The sequence below is a fragment of the Cuculus canorus genome, chromosome 16 (assembly GCF_017976375.1).
Source record: "Cuculus canorus isolate bCucCan1 chromosome 16, bCucCan1.pri, whole genome shotgun sequence".
Taxonomy (NCBI): Eukaryota; Metazoa; Chordata; class Aves; order Cuculiformes; family Cuculidae; genus Cuculus; species Cuculus canorus.
Window position 1 is genome coordinate 12,972,233 of NC_071416.1, and position 21,895 is coordinate 12,994,127.

At 41.6% G+C, this 21,895-nt stretch overlaps 1 protein-coding gene across 6 annotated transcripts in view; it reads left to right on the forward strand.

Moving 5' to 3' along the window:
• Positions 1–21,885, forward strand: part of LOC104067462 (serine/threonine-protein phosphatase 4 regulatory subunit 1) — a 40,890-nt gene extending 19,005 nt beyond the window's left edge. For 4 of the 6 annotated variants that reach the window (XM_009570212.2, XM_054081228.1, XM_054081229.1 and 1 more), the window contains 2 exons: positions 277–418; positions 1,339–4,452. In XM_009570212.2, the coding sequence (XP_009568507.2) occupies positions 277–418; positions 1,339–1,493 (297 nt within the window). In that variant the 3' untranslated portion in view covers positions 1,494–4,452. Of the gene's footprint in view, positions 1–276; positions 419–1,338; positions 4,453–7,658; positions 9,887–16,575; positions 16,725–17,901; positions 18,062–21,745 lie in introns of those variants that run through there. The other 2 variants (XR_008452556.1, XR_008452557.1) reach the window with 2 other exon arrangements.
• The last annotated feature ends 10 nt before the right edge of the window (positions 21,886–21,895 follow it).

A 21,895-nucleotide genomic window follows, 5' to 3' on the forward strand; every position in this document is an offset into this window, starting at 1 on the left:
AGACAAAAGAGTGATGACAGGCAAGAGAGATGTATTTCTTAAAATACAGTTGAAACTCTACTTTTGTTGGGTCATCTTCAGGTGAACATCAGAATGGTAAGACATGTTTTCATAGCAGTATATCAAAGGTTGTACTTATTTCACCAACATAGGGTGTTTTTCAGAGTTAAAAAGTAACTTTTTTTTAATAGGCCAAATTCAAGGCAGCATGGAAAGGAATGGCAAATAGTGTATTTTTAACATAAAACTTACTCGTGTTCTGTGTTTATCTTATAGGCTGTAGTAGAAGAAGAATGTATGCCTGTCGACCAGTTTGTTGAACACTTGCTCCCCAGTCTTTTAAGTCTTGCTTCAGATCCTGTGCCAAATGTGAGGGTTCTACTTGCCAAGGCCCTGAGGCAGACATTGCTGGAGAAAGGTCTGGTCCTTACTTTCCTTTGAAAGAATGAAGGTCTCATGACTGCTGTCTTTGCCAGTGCAGGTCTTTCTAAATTGACTCAACTTGTACAAGGCTCTTTGATTCTTTTTATACTGAAAACAGAGCTATACACTGTAGTCTGGGATACTGCATTTAAGTTCAGATTTACAAATGGGTATTGCAGTGGTTTTCCTGTCTGTGAGGGTTTGATCCTCCTCCCGGAAGGGCCCGGCACTGGGGCGCTGCCAGGAGCTGCCGCTTGAGGGCAGCAAGCTCTCAGCAGTGAGATGTTCTGCCGCCTGTGGGTTTGGCATTTCTGCTCTGTATGGCACAACAGCTTTGTTTGAACAACACGTTACATTACTTTGTATTTTAAACCTCTATGTTAATGAAGTAATTGTCTTTGGGTTCCTTCAGGTGAAGTGTTACACCCTTTCATAGGATGGTTTGCTTTGTCATTTGTGTCTTAGGCTGACAGTTGTACTGGGAAATAATGTAATTCTGTGTGCTGCTACAGTTTGCTGTGTTGCATTTCCTTAAAAATAAAACAATCGGCCGATCTCTGAATATTTTAAGGAAGGTGTGCAGGAATCTCCTCTCCTATGTTTTTCAGGAGAAAGTATCGAGAACATTTTGTAAAGCATCGTACAGTGGCAGCTTCCTGAGCTTTCATTTACTTGTTGATATGTTTGTTTAGGGCTCAGCGAAAAGAGTTTATTTTAGAAATACTAAATTACCTAATAAGATGAGTTAGAAACTGTGTATTTCTTTCTTTGTTGGCTTCCTTATCTTGCTGTAGTTTTTCTGAGGAGGCTATCAGCTGGATGAGCTGGCCCAGATGTTTTGACTTTGCACTACTTGTGCCCTAGGGTTTATTCTTCGAGCTTTGATTAAAATTGCCTTTTTTCCCCTTTTTCTAGCTTACTTTAAAAGTGTTGGCAATCCTCATCTTGAAGCTGCAGAACAGACCATTCTAGCCCTGCAGTCTGACAGAGATCAAGACGTCTCTTTCTTTGCCACCATAAAACTAAAACAGGGTAACATGGACAGTACAGCCATTGAAAAACAAAGCTAATGTTTTTCTGCAGTAAACACTGAATATCAGAATGGTTCATGGTTAGTATGAATAATGTGGATAAATAAGGGTTTTGTTACCTATATGAGCTGGAAAGGGTCTATTGCGAAATGTTATGGTCCTCATTTCATGATGTCCATTCATCTGCAGCTGTGTTTATCTGATACAGATGAGTAATTCCTTCTGGTTTTTTCTTTGTAAATGTGGGTGGTAACTCTGCTCTCACCTGCATTCAAGTATTGTATGTAAAGTCTTACAGAGTTACTCAGTGTTTCAGTCTAATTGGAATTGATGTTTCAGTTTGTAACAACATTTTCAGTAGTAAAGCAGTCTGCTATAAGTTTAAAATGGTTTCTAAACCTTAGAACTTTATTATAGCAAACTTACATGAAGATATTCTTTCCTATCTTTTATTGGAGTTTTTGTATTGTTTCCAGTATTACATTTTAACTGAAAACAGTGTATATATGTGAATAGCTCTAACAAAAGACAATTAAGAACTTAATTGTGCATCAGCGGAAAAATACTCAAAAATTACTTCGTTTTATAAACTTGTTCCTCTGCTAGAGTTGAGGCATGGTTCATTTTTACTTACTGTAATGTAATATTTTTCACAGCACAGAGACCTTAAGACTCTTTGTGTATTGTTGCTTTTCTATTAATTTGTTATTTCTGAGCTAAACTCTTAACAGGTGTTAATGCCTCTGCTTTTTACTGCTGGCTTGGGTAATGGTAGGTGTAGACAGTAAATTTCCCAAATGGAAAATGACATGTTCTGCCCTAGCAAAGTTCCCTTCATTTTAGGGATTGAGTTCCTGCAACAGGCCTCTATCTGTAGAAGGGCATTATGTAAACTTACAAGCTTAAGTTTGTTTTACCTACACGTCCTTCAAAAACACTTTTTAACCTTATCCCAAACAGCCTGCTAATTTGCTGCTGAGAAATGAAGGTCCTCTAAATTCTGAAAAACACCAAATAACAGATGTTTTGAGGAAAGGCAGAGACACAGTTGGCTCTACAACTTGTATTGATTGTGTGGTAAGGTTTAGGGCAAACAACAAACGAAAGTTACAGAGATCCTGAAGCTTAAGTAGCGCATTTTCTGTGTATTTAAAAGGGTCTTTTGGAAGAAAGAAAGAAGAATATACAGGTCAAACATGGTTCTGTTAATAAAATTGGAGAGCTTCTGATAAGTTTGAAAAATGGAAGGTAAATGTGTTTTGGTGCATCCTGTTCTGTGTGTCATAAATCGGCAGATACTGTGGGGCCTTGGAAATAAGCAGTCTCTGTTTTGGAATGTGGATTGGAACCTTCCCCTGTTCAAAAACTAATGCTTAAATACTACAGAAATGGTTTCATGCAATAAGTTACTTTCTCTGTACACAACAATTTGTCGTAAATAGACCTGTGTAAATATTTCCTGCTATTTCACTGCTCTACTAGTAAGTAGCTCACATGAGTGAAGGTCTTTATAGAAATTACTTGTTTCTTTTTTGTTTCGTTTTAAATCTGGCCTCTCCGCAGTAAAGCGAGTAGGTTCCTCACCTGGGTTCTATATTTTTGGAGGGCTTTGTTTTCTATAAGTTTAACGAGTCTTGTATTATATGTACAGTATTTGTAGCAGTTTGCTTTCTTGTGAGATCACAAAATGTGTCTTGGAAGTTGCGGGCAGACATATAGCACTGCTGTCACAGCATGAACTCTGTAACCTCTGCAACATTCTACATTAATTTTGTACAAATTTTTTTCTATAATTTAAAACAAATACTTCTTCAGTACAGACTTTTTATGATTGCAATTTCTTAACAAAGAGACCTCTCAAGTTAATTTTTTTCTAGTTCTAATATCTTTTTCTAATGCTGGCATTATACTGGTATTTTCTAATGGTTCAGGTTTTCTAAGGCCTTTCTGACAAGGTTTTACTTCTGTTTTTTTATTAGCAGTTCATTAAATCTCTCAGCACTGAACAAATTCTGTATGTGTATATGTAAGTATGTTTGAAATGTACTGTATATAAATTAAATACTTTGAACATTAATCCAGGTTTCTGTTTGTTAGATAATCTTAAATAGTTACCTTTATTGCAATAATCCACTGGAAAACATGAGCTTCTGTATGTTTTAGCATGTTTGATTAGTGTTCACTAAGAGTTTTTGATTAGGATACATGTAAGCAGTAAGCCACCAGCTACAGAAGGCCACTAAAAGGCTAAACCAAGTTTTTTGGTTTTAACAATATTTTGGTACCTCTCTGGGTCCAGAAATCACGTCTGTTTAGATGATACGATTTCAATTGAGCATTTAAAACTCCTGTTAAAATTCTCCAGTTGCATGTAGTAATGGGGGACATTGTAGTACTGGGTTGTTTTTTTTTGTAGACAATGTGCAGGTCGCTTCAACAGATTTACCCTCAACAATGTTTGTCTTTGTTTTAGTTTTAAACTAGAAGTGACTCCAGCATGACTAAAGACCGCACTTCACATCTTGTACTAGACATGTATGCAATGTGAAGTGAAGCAGTGTGCTCATGTACAGTTCTCTGGGTTGTTTAAATAATGCACAAATTCATATTTTAAAAGGCAGGCAGAGACAGGTTAAGTAGTTGATCCACTTTCACAGAAGCATTGAGAATATCACTTATAAATATTTCTAGATAAGGAACAGGAAAATGACCTTAGTGGGTGCAATATTGCGGGGATGCAGTAGGAAATGGACAAGCACTTGTAATCCAAGGAGTGTTTGTCATGTTGCTTAGAACGGGACTTGTTGGAATCTTGTGTATGATGCACACTTGGCATGGGTCAGGATGCTGCTCTAGTGGAGGTTGTGCAGTATGCAGTGGTATTCAGAACCAGACTAAGTGGGGACACTCTGGAAGTGTCACTTGTTTGTCAGAATATAGAGAATCTATGTAAGTTTGTATTTATCTCAATAAATCCTGTGACTGTTTTATAAACCAACTTGTGGTAACTGACTTTTGTCGTGTGGGATATGAGTGCATCCTTTGGCTAATGAGACACCTCCCCAGCATCACTGGTCATCCTCCAAACCAGCGTGAGTGTGGAATTCGTTGTATTGTGTAGTACAAAATCCATCACATCTGCAGGTTTGAAGTAGCTCTTCCTGCACTTGTTCCCTGAAGTGAGTGTGCAACTAAAATCGTTCTGTCAGAACTGAAACTCTTAACAAGGTGTATGTTAAATGAAGAGAACTCCTGTGTGCTGGGTGAGACTGGCATGTAGATCTTAAACCTTTCAGTCTCCAAACTTCATCCTGGAAGGCCATTCTGGAGTGATTGGGACATTAGGAAGTCTTTAACAGAGGAGACTGGCCATAGGGATTGAGTGGGTGAGCTGTACTTGCAGCAGTTCACAGTGATAATTTCAAGGAGGCTGGTAATCCAAAACTGAGGAGTCAGTCCTAATCTGGTCTGTTTAGTTTAGAAGTAAGACTTTTTTTTTTTTACTGTTATTATTAAACAGCCCGTACACTTGAAGTGCAAATTGTTTTTACTGGTTTATAACTGTGTAGCCCTTATGTGAGTATACCTTCAGGTGAGTTTTCTTGTCCCTGCCTCTCCTGATGTCTGAAAAACGTTTGCGTATTTTGTTCACCTGGTTACCATTTTAGCCTTTTGATGTGCTCTTAAGAAAAGATACGTAATCCCAGTGTTTGTGTTTTTCACGCAGGTAGGAGAAGCAATACACAGGATGTAAACAAGGCCTTTTTCTTAGTTATCTTAAAACATAACTGGAAGATTGATATCAGTTCTTGGGTGTTCTGGTGAGGCTGAGTGACTTGGCTTATGATGAGTAAGAATGAGACTTGATACATGGTACTGAAATCAAGAATTGGAAGATATTCCCTGGTTCGTTCACTTTATCTGATTCTATCTCACAGATTATTTTGAGCTTGTGATCGTGTTGTGTCTGATTATTAAGAAAGCTTCGATTTGATTAGAACAAATCGTTCCTGTGATGCGTTGATAGAGGGCATGCAGCTTGCTTGATTTAGGACTGGAATGTCTCAGCAGAAGCACAAGGTGCTCTAGCTGATTTGTACTGTAAATCTCCAGGCCTGAACAGATGTGGTCATGAAATATCCTTTGGCACCTTTTATAAAGACCCATCATCTCCATCGCCCTGGCCAAATTCCAGGCTGGCTAATCGCATTCTGTTCCTCTGCATTTCCCCAGCCACTGCAAGAGAATACCACAGGGTTCTTCACTTCCTTTTGTTAACCGTTGTGTCGTGTTGCATTTCACTGGCAAACAGCTGTTCTGTCTCATGCCACAAATGTCTTGCATTTGACTATTGGGCAAACTAGGATTTTTTTTTGTTTTCCTTCATGTTTTGTTCTTTGTGTGTTAAGGATTCTTCTTACTCAGTGTAGAGCAGGAACCAGAAGGATGTGCCACGAAGACAAATGAAAGGTGCATTGGCATAACAGCCCTACAGAAATATTGTTGGCACCAATTTCCAAATGAAAAAGAACTTCTTTTCAGGACATAACTGCACAGCAATTCTAATAATGTGCTTCCACTTACAAGATGAGAAAACCATGGAGCACTGTGGAAGACTTAGCCTGACACAGAAATGGTTTCTCAGGAAGAACAGCAGCATGAGGCAACTTAAAATTGTTCCTCAGAGGCCTCTTGGCAACACTTTAGAACTAATGTGTTTGGCTTTATTACCAAAAGAAAAGCTTCTTCTGGAAAAGAATGGGATACAGGACGGTTTCCTGCAGCAGCTTAGGTTTATGAGTTGTCTGCTGGAATTAAGGCCTGAAGTCTCGCCTGCCTCCTGTGGAACTTGGGCTTATGTGGCCCAACGCCATTTGTCCCCTTCCCTCAAAAACTCCAACCATTGGCCGGTTCCCAACATGTTTAAGAGAGGGACAAGGACTGCAAAGAGAAATGATTTCCATAAGATTACGTGGTGCTTAATAAATACATATGAAAGGAAAACTAATGTTCCCACTGAGGGATGGCTATGAGTAAACATCATTAGCAGAGAATCAAGGTGGAGGTAGAAGAATAAGCAAGCAGATTTATTTAGCTGGTCTTGGAGTGATTTATGCAGCATACAGTCATCCTAAGTATGGATAAGAGACTTTGTTGATACTAAAAAGCATCAGGCTGCTCTTTTGAAAGAGACTGGAAGGTTTGTGTTACAGAAGACTGCGGGCACCAGGCCCCGTGCGGTTACTTGGACCAAAGCAAAGGAGTGGGCAGCACCCTCAGCTTTTGTGGCACTGTTCGTTGGCAGCCACAGGGGTCATGTTGAAATTTCCAAGTTTCTCCTGAGAGATGGTGATAGTCACAGACAGACAGTTCTTCTCTACTGTGAGTGCACACCATCCCTCCCTCCTGCTCACCTAGGCAGTAGGATTTTGCCCAAATAGCCTTGCGTATTTTGTCTGAGGTGGAGAATGTAATGTATTCAGCGCTTAAGTTCTAAGGTAGACTTGCTGTTCCTCCTGAGTGTAAGGACTTTCTGTGTTAGAGGCATTCATGTTGCAAGACAGGGTTTCTGATGTTTTCCTTCCCTCTTTGAGTCTCAATTATTTATTCCTACTTTATTATCTAGAAATGCGTAGTGTTTCAGTCCTGTGCTATCAGCCAGTTGTAACCACTGGTTCTGTGGCTCTGACATTTGGGCCTTTTTGTTGTTTTGAAGCTAAATAAGCCTTCTTTCCGCAGAAATCTTGTTTGCACAATGGACAGGCCTCTGGGTGGCTGAGGTCGCTCAATTGTCCTGAATGAAAGAATGTTTATGAATCACTTTTTTTATCATTGAAAATGGGTGATGATGAGGAAATCCTACCTTGTCTTCAGCCTGGCCTCCTTAAAGCTTGTTACCGTTAAAGGACATTGTCCTTTCCCGGTAATGAGAGCTCCCGGTACAGCAGCAGCACAGTGCCTGGCTGCAGCAAAGCTGGCGATGTTCCCCTGAATGGAGCAGAGAATACCCAGTTGCACATGTGTGAGCTGAGGGCAGGAGCAGTTGTTCACTGGGCAAGTTTGTTTATTCCGCTGAGTAGAAGTGACCACGCTAAAACACACTGCGTCTGCTTTCGGAGAGCACGGTGCCTTGTGGCCCGCAGGTGTCATTGCCTCCTTTCCTGTGCCTTGTCACCCTCAGACTATGATTTTTTTTTTTTGCAGTTGCAGATTTGCTTCCTGAAACCGTGGACTGCTCTTCGGCTGCTGCTGTTGCGTGGAGCTGCTCTGGAGCTATGGGGCACAGCCAGTGAGGGACTCGCCTGCCTGTAGGGCCAGAAGCAAAGCTTGCTTCCAGAGGAGGAAGAGGTCCCCTGGCACTGGGCCACCCTCCGGTGCTATGAACTGGGCCTTGCGGCAGACGTCTGCTCCCGTGGCCTAAAATACACATGGACTAATTTGGTTCTGGCAAATTTCAAGGGACAGCAAGAAACTTTCCCAGAGACCCACACTTCAAATATAGGTCACTGGGTGGGATTTGCAGGTTTTAGCTATGAAATAAGTTCATGTACTGGTGATGCTGCAGCTAAGATGACAACTAACTTGACAGCACAGCTCTCAAACACACTCTTTAATTTATAGCTTAAGTATTTATAGCGTTGTTCCCTTGCCAAACTGGCCATTTGGTTAATATGACTTGTAGGAGAACTCGAGCCTGTCTGCAAGTTCTCTTTGGAGTGCTCCTTGCTAGGGTAATTTCCTAATAGTTGGCAACAGACCAGGGTGATATAGTTTAATGGGTATTTCAGGGGACTGGAAATCCCTAGATCTTTAATCCAGTTCTGGCCCTGACTGGCTTTATTGCCTCTGGCAGATCAGTTAAGGGTTATTTTACATGTAGGACAGCTTCTCTGCCGTGGGAGGGTGCGGGCAAAGTTGATGTGCATCTAAGTGGCTAATTATGATTGCCCAGTGCTTGCTTAGCGTATCCAACATTTTAAGCTTTGAAAGTTCAGGGTTCCTGAAGCCAGCGATGGGATGAAGGGACTTGCCCATCTGTTTCCAAAGTTTCTTAGCATTCCCAGATTCCTCAGAAGCTTTAAAACTGAGAATACAACTTATGGTTTCGTTATGCCTCTATGATCAGGAGAAGGAAGCTGAGCTTCTGGTCTGTTTCCTGAAGGTTTATTAAGGACTCGGTGCTCAATCTTGACCAGTTTCCTTTGCTTTGATTAGAGAATTTTTTCCAAAGAGCTCAACACTTCCAATTAAACTCAGAAGTGGTGGTTCTCAGTGGGAACTGAATGCTCCTGAGAACTTGGCCCACTGCCTTTTTTCTTGTGAAGACCCATGCATAGTCAGAAGACTACAAATAACTAACAGGAGTTGTTCTTGTCTCGTATCAGAGCATATCCAGGTAATTAGTGAACTTTGCCCTCAATACTTCAGTTTGTGTTCCACACCAGTGCCTGGAGTAGCCAAATCCAGAATGTGATCAAAATCGGCGTCCTGTGGTGCAGCATTGTCTTTTCTGTATAGGTGAAATGCAGATCAGAAAGGTGTTGGCTTTGAACTTGGATGCATTTCAGTTTACATCCCTTAGGGGAGAGATTGCAGCTAATGATGTGGACTAAGAATTGACTTGCATGCTCTGCTCCCAGCTTTCCTTTGTGCACACGGGGTGAACGAAGGCAAGTTATAAAGACCTGGTCCTGTAGGAGAGGCTGCAAAGCAGGACAGCACATTCCTAACCAAAGGCGCCCTATATTCCAGGGGAAAAAAAAAAAGGGGGGGGGATCTGAATAATGTTTCCATGTATGTTTCTTGTCAGATAGTCCCAGACAGAAATGTGGAGTGTTGCTCAGGGTAAGCAGAGTAAGCGTGACATGGCAGGGATCCAGGCATGTGGCTGCATAGCTCCGAGACAGATAGTTTAGTCTGTTCAGGGAATTGTTTCCGTGTGCTCACAATCCGCAACTTCCTGCATGTAAGTCCCTAAGCCTAGCTTCCATGTTAGTAAAGTTAAAATACTAACATGGAATGCTTGAAAAATGCTGCTGTATCCCCTAAACTTGCCTGCCTTGTTCAGGGTGGATGGTGGGTTGGATGGATGCCTCAGTCATAAAGCAGGGCTTTGTGCCTTCCTTGGATGCTCCCTGCCACTGGATGATGCTCTGTTCTGAGAGCAGCATGAGTGAACCGGGAATGGACACTAAGAAATAAAAACACAAACTCTAGAGAGATCTAAAAAATATCCCCTTACTTTAGCTTCTTTGTAAATGGAAAGGTCTTTGGGATGATTGTTCTAATCCTTTCTTGCTGCTCCTTTCCTTTCCTTGAGTTTAAGAGGTCACAACCTGAAAGGAAATTCCTTCGTTGCTGTTTGGAATTGCCTGAAGTTACCCAGCCTGCACCCGGCGGGGCGCCCTGTGGGACACATGTTCACCATTCTGGTATGAAAAATCCCTCCTTGCTTTTCCTGAGCCACATCTTCCCAGCTGCAGCCGGTTGTGAAGATAATCTACCCAGCCTTTCAAAGGCAGCAGCCCCGGATTCCTTTGGAATTGATACTTGTACTTAAAGTCTTTCACATCTGAGACTATAAGTACTCCTTATCATTCAATTCCTTATTTTAATCAAGTAATAAAGCAAGGTCCAGAACTACGGGAGGTACCACTTCTGAAGCCAGTGACTGTGATTCTGTTGGACAAGTAGCAATGATTACGCATGCCAACCTCGGTCTGAACAAATGAGCACAGAATTCTTTTTGTTTGAGGGGATGCATTCATGCTGTCATCTAAAGAAAGTTTTCTCAAACAGGTTTTAGGCTGATTATTAGTTCTGTGTGAATTAAATATATAGTTGTTAAATAACTTAGGACGATAAGATCACAAATTTTATCAAAGTGATCAGTAGACAAGATATAAAGGATGGTGCTCCTGGCATTTTGCTGAGCAGTTGAATATTGCAAGTAGGATTATACAGAAAAGTCCTTTACAGAAACCCTTTATTCTTTCTTCCTATTATCTGTCTAGACTGTCTAATCTGTACGCAGGCTTCTGGAAATGAGGAGAGGATTTGTAGTTGCTTTTAGACAGCACGCTGCGTAGCTCTGGGAAAGAACAGCAAATGTCATGGAGAGAAATGGGTGACCTCAGGACAAGGATGCCAGAATGGCAGAAAATTATGTCCTACGTGATTATGTAGTTAGAGACAAATACCAATTATTTTTTGTTGGCAGCTGGAGACTTATCCGTTGGATAGAACAGAGCAGAAGTCACCAATGTGTTGTAACTAGGAAATGGATCGTTGTGCATCGATCCAAAATTGTATCGGGACAAATTTGAGGAGAACTAAGGTCTGGGTGAGACGAGCCCTGTGTCCTGGTTAGGTAAGAAAGGTGAATTCAAGCTAGAAGAGACCCCTAAATTAACCAGAGGAAAGGAGAGAAGGGCATAGCTGATAGGAAGGACCATGCAAGGATAGTATTGCTATTTATCTAAGATGATAGATGGCAGGGAAGCAAATAAACTGTTTACACTGAAGGAAACTGCTGGGATAAGATGACTAGAAATCAGAATATGTTTTGCAGGTCTTGCTGGGGAGGAGCAGCAGCGCAGAGACCTAACCAAAAATGTGTGCCTTTTAAGAGTATAACAGTCTGGAAAACTGGATTGGATGGCAGCATTGCTGGATGCTGGTTTTATTTGTTGCAATATTATATTCGTTGCTTAAAGTTTCTATTCCTATGAATAAACATTAGATGTAGACAAAGCAGACACTATTACCTGTCTTAAGGTAACCAGCTCTATTGTAATGTGTACCAGGAATAAACATCAGGGGAGACAGCACAATGAAACACAGAGCTGAGACAGAGGCTGAGGCTCTGGATTACTGAAATCCACGCTCAGCTCTGCCAGGCTTCATATGTGATCTTGAGAGCTTGATTTCTGTCATTTATAGGATCATGAGTCTCTGAGTGTTTTTGCTCTACCACAATGGTGTGCAAAAGCCTCTTTCTAGAAGGGAAACTGTAATAACCCTTTTAAAGAAAGGAAACTCAGCAAGTAAAAGATTTTTGCATTTTGCATTGCAACCATTACTTTTGTCTGTGCTGCAGCACAGGGAAAGGACCAGTCTCCAGCAGACTTTGATGAAGGCTTGTTAATGAACTTTGGGATCCTCAGATAAAGAACTGAGGAGATCATTATGGAGAAGAAAATGCACTAAAAATGCCTTGAGTTTAATTATTCTCAGGGCACAATAAGCATCCCAACTGTCTCCTATTATTAAGAAATCCAAAGCAACTCTTTTGGAAGGACTGTGGTTCCCCTGGATGCAAAAGGCAGTAACTTAAATAATGATGACAAGTGCAGGAATAATTCATCACGCTTTCTTATCATTATCAGCTCGCCCCCTTTCCTTGCCTGGGCAGAGTCCCAGTATTGCTCACAGCCATCACGCTGACTGCTGTTCCCCTAGAGCCTTGAGAAAGCCGAGGCTCAGCAAGCCTGAAACAGTCACTGTAGCCAGGGAGTGCCTTGGATGTCTCAGAACTGTCACCTTTGATACTTTCAAACATTACTGAAATGTTTGCCAAACATTTCCCCTTTCTCTGGAAATATTTCTCGTTTCACCTGAGTTACACCTCAAACTTGCTTATGTTTACTTTGTCCCTCCGAGCTCGTCCCCTATGGATGCTGCAGAAGAGAGAAGTTTGGTGCTGTTGCCAAAAGTGAGATGCTATGAGGATATGCCTCATGGTGAACGGATCTGTCTATAAAGGAGTAGAAGTACGGCAGTGCCCAGGCTGCAGCATTCCTGTTCAGGTATCCTGCTGCTTCGTGTCAAGGCTCGCAGGTGAACAACAACTCCCCTGTACGATGTGTGGCTCCCACCCACTGGACCAGGAGCTGTGCTTCGCTTTAGGCAGCAGACACGCCTTTCCCTCTGCTCCCAGTTTATAGCCCTGAAACTTCTTTGGTATTGAAGTCCTTTTCAATGAAGATAGAGAGGTAATTTTAACATGTGCTGCTTGCTGATGGAACTTGTGTACCTGTGTGGATAGGGGTCCCTCCAGACTTGGGCAACGTCTGAGCAGAGTTTTGTGCTTCTGTGTTTTATCCACACTTTTGGAAGCCTGACAGCACTGATCTTGTCTTACCTGTGAAACACAGCTTGCAGCAGACACCCCTCTGGAAACTAAATATTGGAACTCGAGAGCAAAGACTTGTGATTACTTTGGCAGTGCACAAATAACTTGTTAGCTCAGTGAATTTTTAAATAGAAAAAAGAGCAAGCTTGTTGTTATACCTGTTCCATATTTATAAATAGTAGTGCAGAACACTGTAGCAATCGTTACATTCATTTCTTGAAACAAATCAAAGGAACAGAAACTGTTAAATGCCAGAATATACAATATAGCTTATAAAACCCAACAGACATCAGGAAACTTGTACTGATTGGGCTCTTAGATGTTGTTTTCCTCTTGCTTTAGGAAAGAGAATTGTAGTCAGCTTGCAATCTCCCTGACATTGTTCATGAAGGAAGCAAACAAAAAGAACCAATGAAACAGAAGGGCTGCAATTTAGTTAATTTTATGTAAAACACAATCAGCATTCAAACTGGGAGTTACCAGGCAGAAATGTATTGATAGAGAAGCCAAAATATTCTCTGTGCTTAAACGGTGAAATAATAAAACAATCTCTGAGGCTCCCGAGACTTATGTAGCTATAGGCCAGAGGAGAAGCAAAGGCAATGTTTGGCACTACTAGAGTTAAGACGAGCTTTGAGAGGCAGGATTGAATCCCTGGCATCTTAGCCATGTTTATACGGTACAAGCCAGTGCAGCTGTGGGGTGATAGAAGACCTTGTATCAGTAAAGAAAAACAGAAACAACTTTCTTTTTACAATAAGTGGTTAGAAGAAAAGGTGATTGCTTATAGAAGATGGTTGCAAAGGGTCTACGCTGGGGAAAGGATGGAGAAGGGTGAGCAATAAGGAGTGTACCGAAGGACAGAGAGAAAAAGAAAGTAATGCAGATCAGCTGGGGAATGTAATTATGATGGTGCCAGCTATGCAGAGGTCTGCTTTCTAGTCCCCCAGCTGATGATGGTGGGCATTGATGTCCTGATTTGTATCTTACTTGGCATGACAGGCTCCTGTTAGCATTAAAGTTAACTAAGCAGACATGAAATATTTTTGCATGGAAGAATTTGCGCTTTTCTTTCCCAGACTTTGTGCACCTCACTTTCTGACTAATCAGTCTTTGTGCCTTGACTCCCTGAAGGCTCCAGTCTATCCCTGCCTATAGCAGTACCTGTGTGGGAATGCTTTCTCTGCCTTCCTTTTTTGAATTTTCAGTGGTCCTTAAGTTGTACCCAATAATTGCGTTCAAAGACAACCAGAAGTCGGTTGGGAACTGTGTTTGAGGATCATGCTGACCATTAGCATTTAGAAAGGATAGCGGTTTGCAGAGGGAAGCCAAAAGCTATTAACTTTCTAGTATGCTTCCAGCATCCCGTTTAGGTTGGTTTAATGCCTAACCTAGGCTGCAATTGAGGTTAGTGCTTTGGTTTTTCCTTCAAGTTCCAGTTCTTCGTATGCTGTTCTATTTGCAATATTTGCTTGACATGACTGTCTAGTATGGTTTGATGGCATTTTGCTAGGATTCCTGTGTGTACAGGAGCTAATAAAGGAACTATCAACTCAGAAAGCCCGTCTTAAAATATGGTCCTACTGGCTTGGGATAAGAAACACAGAGATTCCTTGTCCAAGCCTCCTCTGTGGAATTTGCGATGCTATTTCAATTCCTTTGGTTTTCAGTAACCAAATAACCACTGAGGTCAACCAGAAGTCAAGGTATAAAAATTCATCACTATGAGGCTCCTTACCTATAAGCCGGCCACATGTTAGAGGAATGGTCTGCACTATAGCTGTTGTCTTGTATCTCTCGGTGAGTAGTTGTATGCATAATTCAAATGTGTGTGTGAATTTCAGCTTGTATTGATTGAATTTGCCTCTGATAATAAACAGTATAAATAAATCAGATGGGAGTTAAAGCACTGATGTGCTTGATGGGGAAGGGGAATTAAATTCAGTGCAGTGACCTTGAGCAGAATGTAATTTCAAAAGTGCCTTAAATATGCTGATAACATAAAATAAGGCTGAGGAAGTTAGAGGGGCAGGAGGGTTGGGGACAGAGGAACAAAACAAACTCATTCAAAATGATTTGGATTTATCAGGATTACAGGCAGATAAGTGGCTTATGCAGTTTATTGTAGGGAACTGTGAGGTAATGAGGCCAGGGACCAAAAGTAATCAGACTCCAGTCAGAGTGAGAGCAGCGTGGAATACAGATCAGAGCATGGTGAAAAGGGCACATGCAGCACAGGGGAATGTCTAGATGCTCCTCTTCTTACAGAGCTCAGCTCTACAGCTGAGCCACTGCGTGGCTGAGAAGTGGCCGGTCCTGCTAACGAGGTTCCTGTTCAGCCTGTCATTCTGTGGATTGGCTTGTAAATAAGAGCTGGGTTTAGAATGATCTTTCTCATTGAAGATCTCCAAATACAGTTGTACCACTTTCTGGGACCAAACCAAGCAAAGCAAAGAGGAAGATGGAGGGAATACAGCCATGCCAGCGTGAATTAGAGGGACAGAGTCATGCTTTGTCTATTGGTATAAAAACATGCAGGAACCCTTTCATGCTGGTTTGGTGAGGCAAAAATCCTTCAGGGGCTACAAGATGCATATCTGTTAGTTGCAGTGAGTAGAGGAGAATCCAGCTTTTGATGTTACAGGAAACAAGAACTGTAACTGAGCTGCCTAATAGCCCATCATACTGACTTTAGACTAGAAAAATATAAAAAATGTGTCGTTTTGGACTAATGAGCACCCTCCTGGGCTGCAGTAAAGCAAAGAGAAACTGGTGAATCTTTCCAGCTGGCTAATCTGGAGATTCCATGGGTTTGACAGTACTTGTTTTCTTCTGGTTTTCTTTCCTTCTTTTTAGTTCTAACATCTATTTTCATTTTTAAAATGTTTGATTTATCCCCTAAATTGTAAGCTTTAGATTTTCCTCAGTTGTGGCCAAGTAGCTTTTGAAACCCAATCAAAGGCAGAAATAATAAGAGGAGCGCTTTCAGCATTGAAGTCTGTTGATGTCTTCCCAGCTTTTTGCATTGTCAGATAACGTATTATCCACTCTGTTTCGAAGCACTTTCTCAAGCCTGACCCATCTCTAAACATAATTTTTATACTTATTTTTCACAGAACAAATTATATATTTGAAAATATAATCCTCCTGTCTTATATTTTAGTGCCCTCATTTAATTTATATCCAGAAAGATTCTCAATTTCCACTATCTTAATATCTAAAGCACATCAATAACACTTAGACTTCTCTTTTTCTTTGACTCCTCCTTTCTCGGTGCTGCATTATAGTCTAGAAGCCATAGCTACGTGTGTTATTTATCCCATAGTTGAACTACAGGGAAAACTAAAATGGGAATGACAGAAGCTAAGGCAAGTCACAAACAATAACTTGATCTCATACCCTAATCCTTATGTCGTATCAGAACTGAGCTATGAGTGGGGAGAGATGAAAGAATCCTTGGGGAAATAAGAGATGCACTTGGAATTATGCCTTTTCTGAGTCTCTTCAGGCTTTTTTGGCCTCTAATAAACAGTTCCGTGTCCCTGCCTGGGATACTGGGAGCGTGCTGGATGCACTCTGAGATGCGTTCTACCCCCATTCAGAGACTTTTATCTTCCTGTGATTGCTTACGTTGTTGTAGTAATAATAATGAAAGAGAAATGACATCTGTGTTCGTGTACCCCATGTTCCCGTTTTCCATTGGTTTGCCATTCTGGCAAATGGTCAGTGTTAGTTAGGATCTGCATCCTGTCGGTTCTGTTATCAGTTTGGGCTGTTGTCACATACTTAGCTAATACCCTCTAGTAATTTTATTTCTTACTTACATGCACACTTAACGTCCTTAGTCATTAGACTGAAAAATGTTAACCTTGTCATTGTTGGTGACTCGAAGCAGAAAAGTCCATTTAATTCTCAGGGGAATGAATTCTAATTTTCTGCTTGTCAGAAAGTGACATTTTACATATTTTTCTCTTTTTTTTCCACCAGTTTAGTGCTAAATTTAAATGTGCGTGTCATAGGAATAGACCTTTGGTCTGTGCTAAACACCTCCAAAGCCTTGGCGGATATCCAACGTATGAGACTCTTGACCAATAGCTGCTGCTAGAGCTCATTTCATGCACTGAAGAGAAAAAGAGGTGAGAATGAAAAGTTAGAGATAAGAGGTTATTGCAGAGGGCTCATTAGCATTGCATGTCAGAATGCATTTTTTCCCCACTAGAAAACAGAGATGAAAAGCAGCTCATCTGGAATAAAATATCCAATGAAGAAACAAATTATGTTAATCAAGCAGCCTAGTACTAATATTTGTCATTAAGATGTGACACCTTCTACTTAATGTCAAAAACTACTGGGAGCTTTTCAAAAATGTACTGGTTGGGAGGCAAGTTGTCTGCAGACATTGAGTTCCCTGTTCTATGAAAGGGAATTACTTGTGTCTGGAAAAATAGATGGCATTTGTGGCAAAGAGAAATAATCCTCCCACGGATTACAGCTGTTCCCTGCATTGTTGTGCTGGTGGTCTTATCTCATCAGTGGATATTTTATAAGATTCTTTTCTTTTAAATAAAATATTTCCATAAGGTTTTTCTGAGGAGGATGTTGTGTGCTGGGAGCTGGATGTATTTTGAGAAAGAGACACCACTACAAAGCACTCCGAGTCTAAACTGCAAAGAAGGATGAAGTAAAAATGAGGGATGGCTATTTTGCTTTTTACAGATGGGAACTGAAGCAGGGCAGAGTGACTGTTGTGGCCAAAGCCACCCTGGGAGTCTGTGGAATTGCATCCTGATCTTTGAAGTCCAATTCCAGTATCTTTACCATTTATTGTCTTTCTATTCCTTTGCTACTCCTTGTAGATTTAATATGCATGTGTATAATGAGCCAAACATGTTCTGCATATGTTTAGCCAAATTCTGACCTTAGGGACACGAAGCAAGCTCTCCCTGATCTAGTTAGGAGTGCTTTCATGGCTGGGCTCTACCAAAGGAGCGCAAACTAGTCCTGGCATTTATTTTATGAAACATCCCCGTCCCAGGACTGAAGTTCAATTCATCTGCCCATCTGGTGTTTGGACAAATCTGAGCTTCTCCATGAGTTCTAGAGAAGAGACAGCAGGCCAGTGGGTAACCGTGCATGGCTGATTGTATGACCTCTTATATTGTCTGCACACCCGATACTGATTGATTAGCATGTAACAAATTAATAAACCACAAATTAATAGCACAAATGAATAAACCACCCATTAGAGCATCTGTCAAGTCTTTGTGCTGAAGAAAACATCTGAAATTTTTTGCTTTGTTTTGTTCTACATAGATGTTCTTGAAGGGAAGGGCGAGTGGTCAGCGGTCAGCACAGTAACCGTGGGCACAGGAGGAACAAGTTCAATACTCTGTTTTCCTGCACAGGCCTGGCATCTTGCATTGAAAGGGTTATCCACATGGATTAATTTCAGACAACTACATTTAAGGTTAAGGTAAGACCTTCTTGCCCAAGCTCCCCCTTGTAGCTTTGTGGAGAAAGCAAGGATTGCGTCGTGTATCATTTAAAGGTCTGAATTTGGAGCCCATTCCTGCATCATTATCAAAGAAGTCTAAAATGAATCCATGTGAATTATCAGTCTCTCTAAGCCAGAACCAAGCAACAAATTGAGTTACTGTATGGTCATCAATAGACTGTTAGAAGTAAGAAAACTTTTGTGCATCTGGCCCCTTGCTTTTCAGAAATAAAAATCCTTTAAAGGTGCTATCATACATTATGGAATACAGGTAATTACTTTCCTTGTAGTAATCGACGACAGACTCAGACAGAATTCAGAAGTTGTTTCTAAATCGGGATGAACAGTTCCAAATTCAGAATGGGACGGGAGTAAATAGAGAGACTGGCCTGACTTTTTCCATTCTCCTTACATAGGAAATGTGTAGGGACTTTTGTGCAGTTCTTTGGGCATGATTTATACATTTTAATAAATGACAAGTATATGTATGTGTAATTAGAAAGGACAATAAAGAAAAGCAGTTGATAAAATTGAATCATGCATAATAAAGCTGTAATTTTATAGAGAAGTCTGTAGTCATCAGGAGAGAAAGTGAACTTGGCTTGTTTTATTAGTGCTGTGAGAGACCTGAGCTGGAACTACAGTCTTATAAGCTTTAATATTTTATGATGTCTTATTGTATTACAAAGAACTTATTTTCTAACTCTTTATGTCGACTATTTGTGGGTCTTTCCTAAAGCTGCATGTCCTGCCCTGCACTCATATCTTACTTGCACTCATATCTTACTTGCACTCATATCTTACTTGCACTCATATCTTACTTGCTTCCTATCCCTTTATGCCATCCCAGTTCTGCAGGCCGTGGGTCAACTATTGTCTAGGATTAACTTAAGGAGCATTTGTGATTAAATATGACTGTAAATATACTCCCTATGTTTTGGACAGATACTAGCCTGCCTTCAGTGGTAACTTGGTTAGAGGATCTGGAATATAAAGTCTAAATTCAGAACTGTTTCTTAGAAGCACAGACCCTGGAAGGTTCATGATCTAGTCCAGCACTGCTAGATACTAGGTCTGATGTATTTTACATCAGGTGTCCAAAGCCCATTGGGTTCAGGTGAGACTAGGTGAGCAAAACAACCTTTTGAAACCTGAGGTAAGGGACAAACTGTGTAAACTGGCTGTTACGTGCACTTATGTGGTCCATTCAGTAGGCACAGGCTTATGAGGCAACAGTGCGTACTTATCTTCTTCTTTAGATTAAAAAAAATGTGAAAATCACCAGTAGGAGAGCCCTTCCTCAAAACCGAAAGAGATTTGGCTCTCTAGGTTTGAGGCCCCTTTCTCATATTCAGGTGCTTTTATCACGTTCCTCAGTGCTCTCTGCATGAGCACTGCTCAGCTCCAAAACAACTCTAGCAGCACTGCAAAACACACGCATGAAATGAATCTAAAATAAATTCCAAATAATTGTAGTATTTTATGTAATTTGGTGTCTTCTGTGTTCCACAAAACCTCAACGGATTGTTAACCCCAGCAGAGGCAGTAAGCCAATAGGTGCGCACAGCAGTATGGAGCCCGGCTACCCAGCAGGAAACAGCATGAGCAGAACTAGAGAACTAGCCTGGGAGGGCCTGTCACTATTGTCAGTTAATGACTGATTACCAATGACTCCGAACTTGTAAATGAAGGGAGGATTAAAAGCAGATTTAGGCAATCTTTTCTCCTTCTTGAGTCCTATAAGTGTAAAGCACTGCACAAGCACATGAGGAAAATTTCAGCTGTGATTTGCTGAGTATTAAGAAGATTGTTCCCTCTCAAGTTAAATGGCACTGACCCAAGGTGAAAGAGCCTCGAGCTGTCCGTTGCTAGTGGCTATCCCATTAAAATGCTTTTTTTTCCCCTCAGCTCTTCTACATCAAACAAATAGAAGGACAAATAAACATGGTCTGTTTTGGTCAGAACTATGTTGAGAGCTGGTGAAACTTATCTCACTCACATACAAGTAACTCAAATTATTAAGCACACAGCTTCTACGAGAACAAAAACATCAGCAGTGCTCCTTGAGAGCCAAGTTATTGTCTAGTTAGCACTGCAATGTGCTCCCTTTCTCCTGGCACTGTGTCCTTTTCAGAGCTGGATCAAGACTCCCCAGAAGCGAGGAGGGAATTTTCCTGCCCTACGGATTCTTGGCTCATCTCCTGCTGCTCTGTGCTGCAGGGAAGGAGCAGGGGCTGTCAGAGGTCTGTCTCCTCCCAGTCCCTGACCCAGCAGCACCACTGCTCATACACCCTCTTTTTTCCTGTGACAGAAGCAGCCCAGCCAGCCCGACTTCTCAGGGCACGGGCTTCAGCCAGAAGGGCAATTTTCTTGCCCCTGTGTTGCCGCAGATTGCTCCCAACTTTGCCTGTGACTGCAGCTGGGAAAGAAATGGCGTAGGGGACAACATCTCTTTGCCCAAGTCAACCAATACACAGTGTCCCTTCCTGCTTCTTCTCCAGTCTCTGAGCTGTATTTTGGCTTGCACTAAGAGATTGTAAATACGTGAGGTTTGTTCATTGAGCAAATATAATGCTATAGATGGAGGCTGTAATGCACATGATGGGGAGCACAAGAAATTACTACAGCTTTTGTTTAAACAAAGGACACAACTGCGCTCTGGCAATGAGAGCATCATGGCTGCTTAATTTTTTCCAGACAGGGTCTGTAGCTCACTGGGGGTTTTTTTGGGCTCTTGCTTTGTTTTTGTTTTCGCTCCAGCTTTTAAGGATGAGACTGTTGTGTCTGACGCATGTCAGCAAGCAAAGGAGATTCACTAGCATTGCTGGGTTCATTTTGCTCCCCAGTGAGGAATAAAAGCATTACCCGTCTCTCACTTCAGGAGGAGAAGGGGGGGCCCTGTTTTCAGCCTGCGAGAAGTGAGAAGGCATTGCCAGGTTTAGGTCAGGCTGGAGCAGGGGGCTGCGTGGGGCTCTCAGCAGGATGGATTAGTGGGTGTCACACGGCAGCCTGCAGGCATCTCTGGGAAAAAAAGCAACAGACAGAAGTGTGTGTATGTGTGTGTGTCTGCAGGGTGTCGGGTGGGGGGGGCAAAGGCTGCCACGTCTTGTTTTGGTGCAAGGCTGTGCTTTACAACAATGATCTTTCTGGAAAGCAGACTCAGAAAAATAGAATAAAAAGCCTTTATCAAAGATGCAGAAAGAGAAAACGGCCATTTCTACGCTCCCTATATTAGAACTCAAAATAATGCTGTTAGAGGAGCTTATAAAAACATTGCTTAGCAAGAGTCCTGCCCAGCCGGTGATGCCCACCTGGAGCTGCGAGGGCTGATTCTGCAGTCAAACTGCCCCCAGTGCAGCTGCTGTCAGCACAGCCACATCACGGAAAAGGGCAGAGGGAGGAGTGAAGATTCTTTCTGTTCTGTTTATGTCTTCATAGTTGCATTTGGGTTTGTGCTGTGACGTTCTGAGGTTTATTTCAAACTTTCGCGACTCTTTATTTCGCTTCTTTAGTGAAGCAGATAAAGCGTGGAGGGGGGAAATATGAGAGAAAAGGCCAAATTCAAAGGTGAGTCAGATTTGGGCAGTATGGAACCTGGGACTGCAAGGTGTAATTTACAGTGATAAAAACACATTGTACTGACTAATCGCTTCAATATTTCAGCCAGATTTCTATATAGCTATGTACTATACTGCAGTGTGCACCTCACCTAAACCAGGTGTCAACTAAACCATGCCTCAAAGTGCCACTTCTACACGTTTTTTGGACACCTCCAGGAAAGGAAACTCCACCGCTTCCCTGGGCAACCTGTTT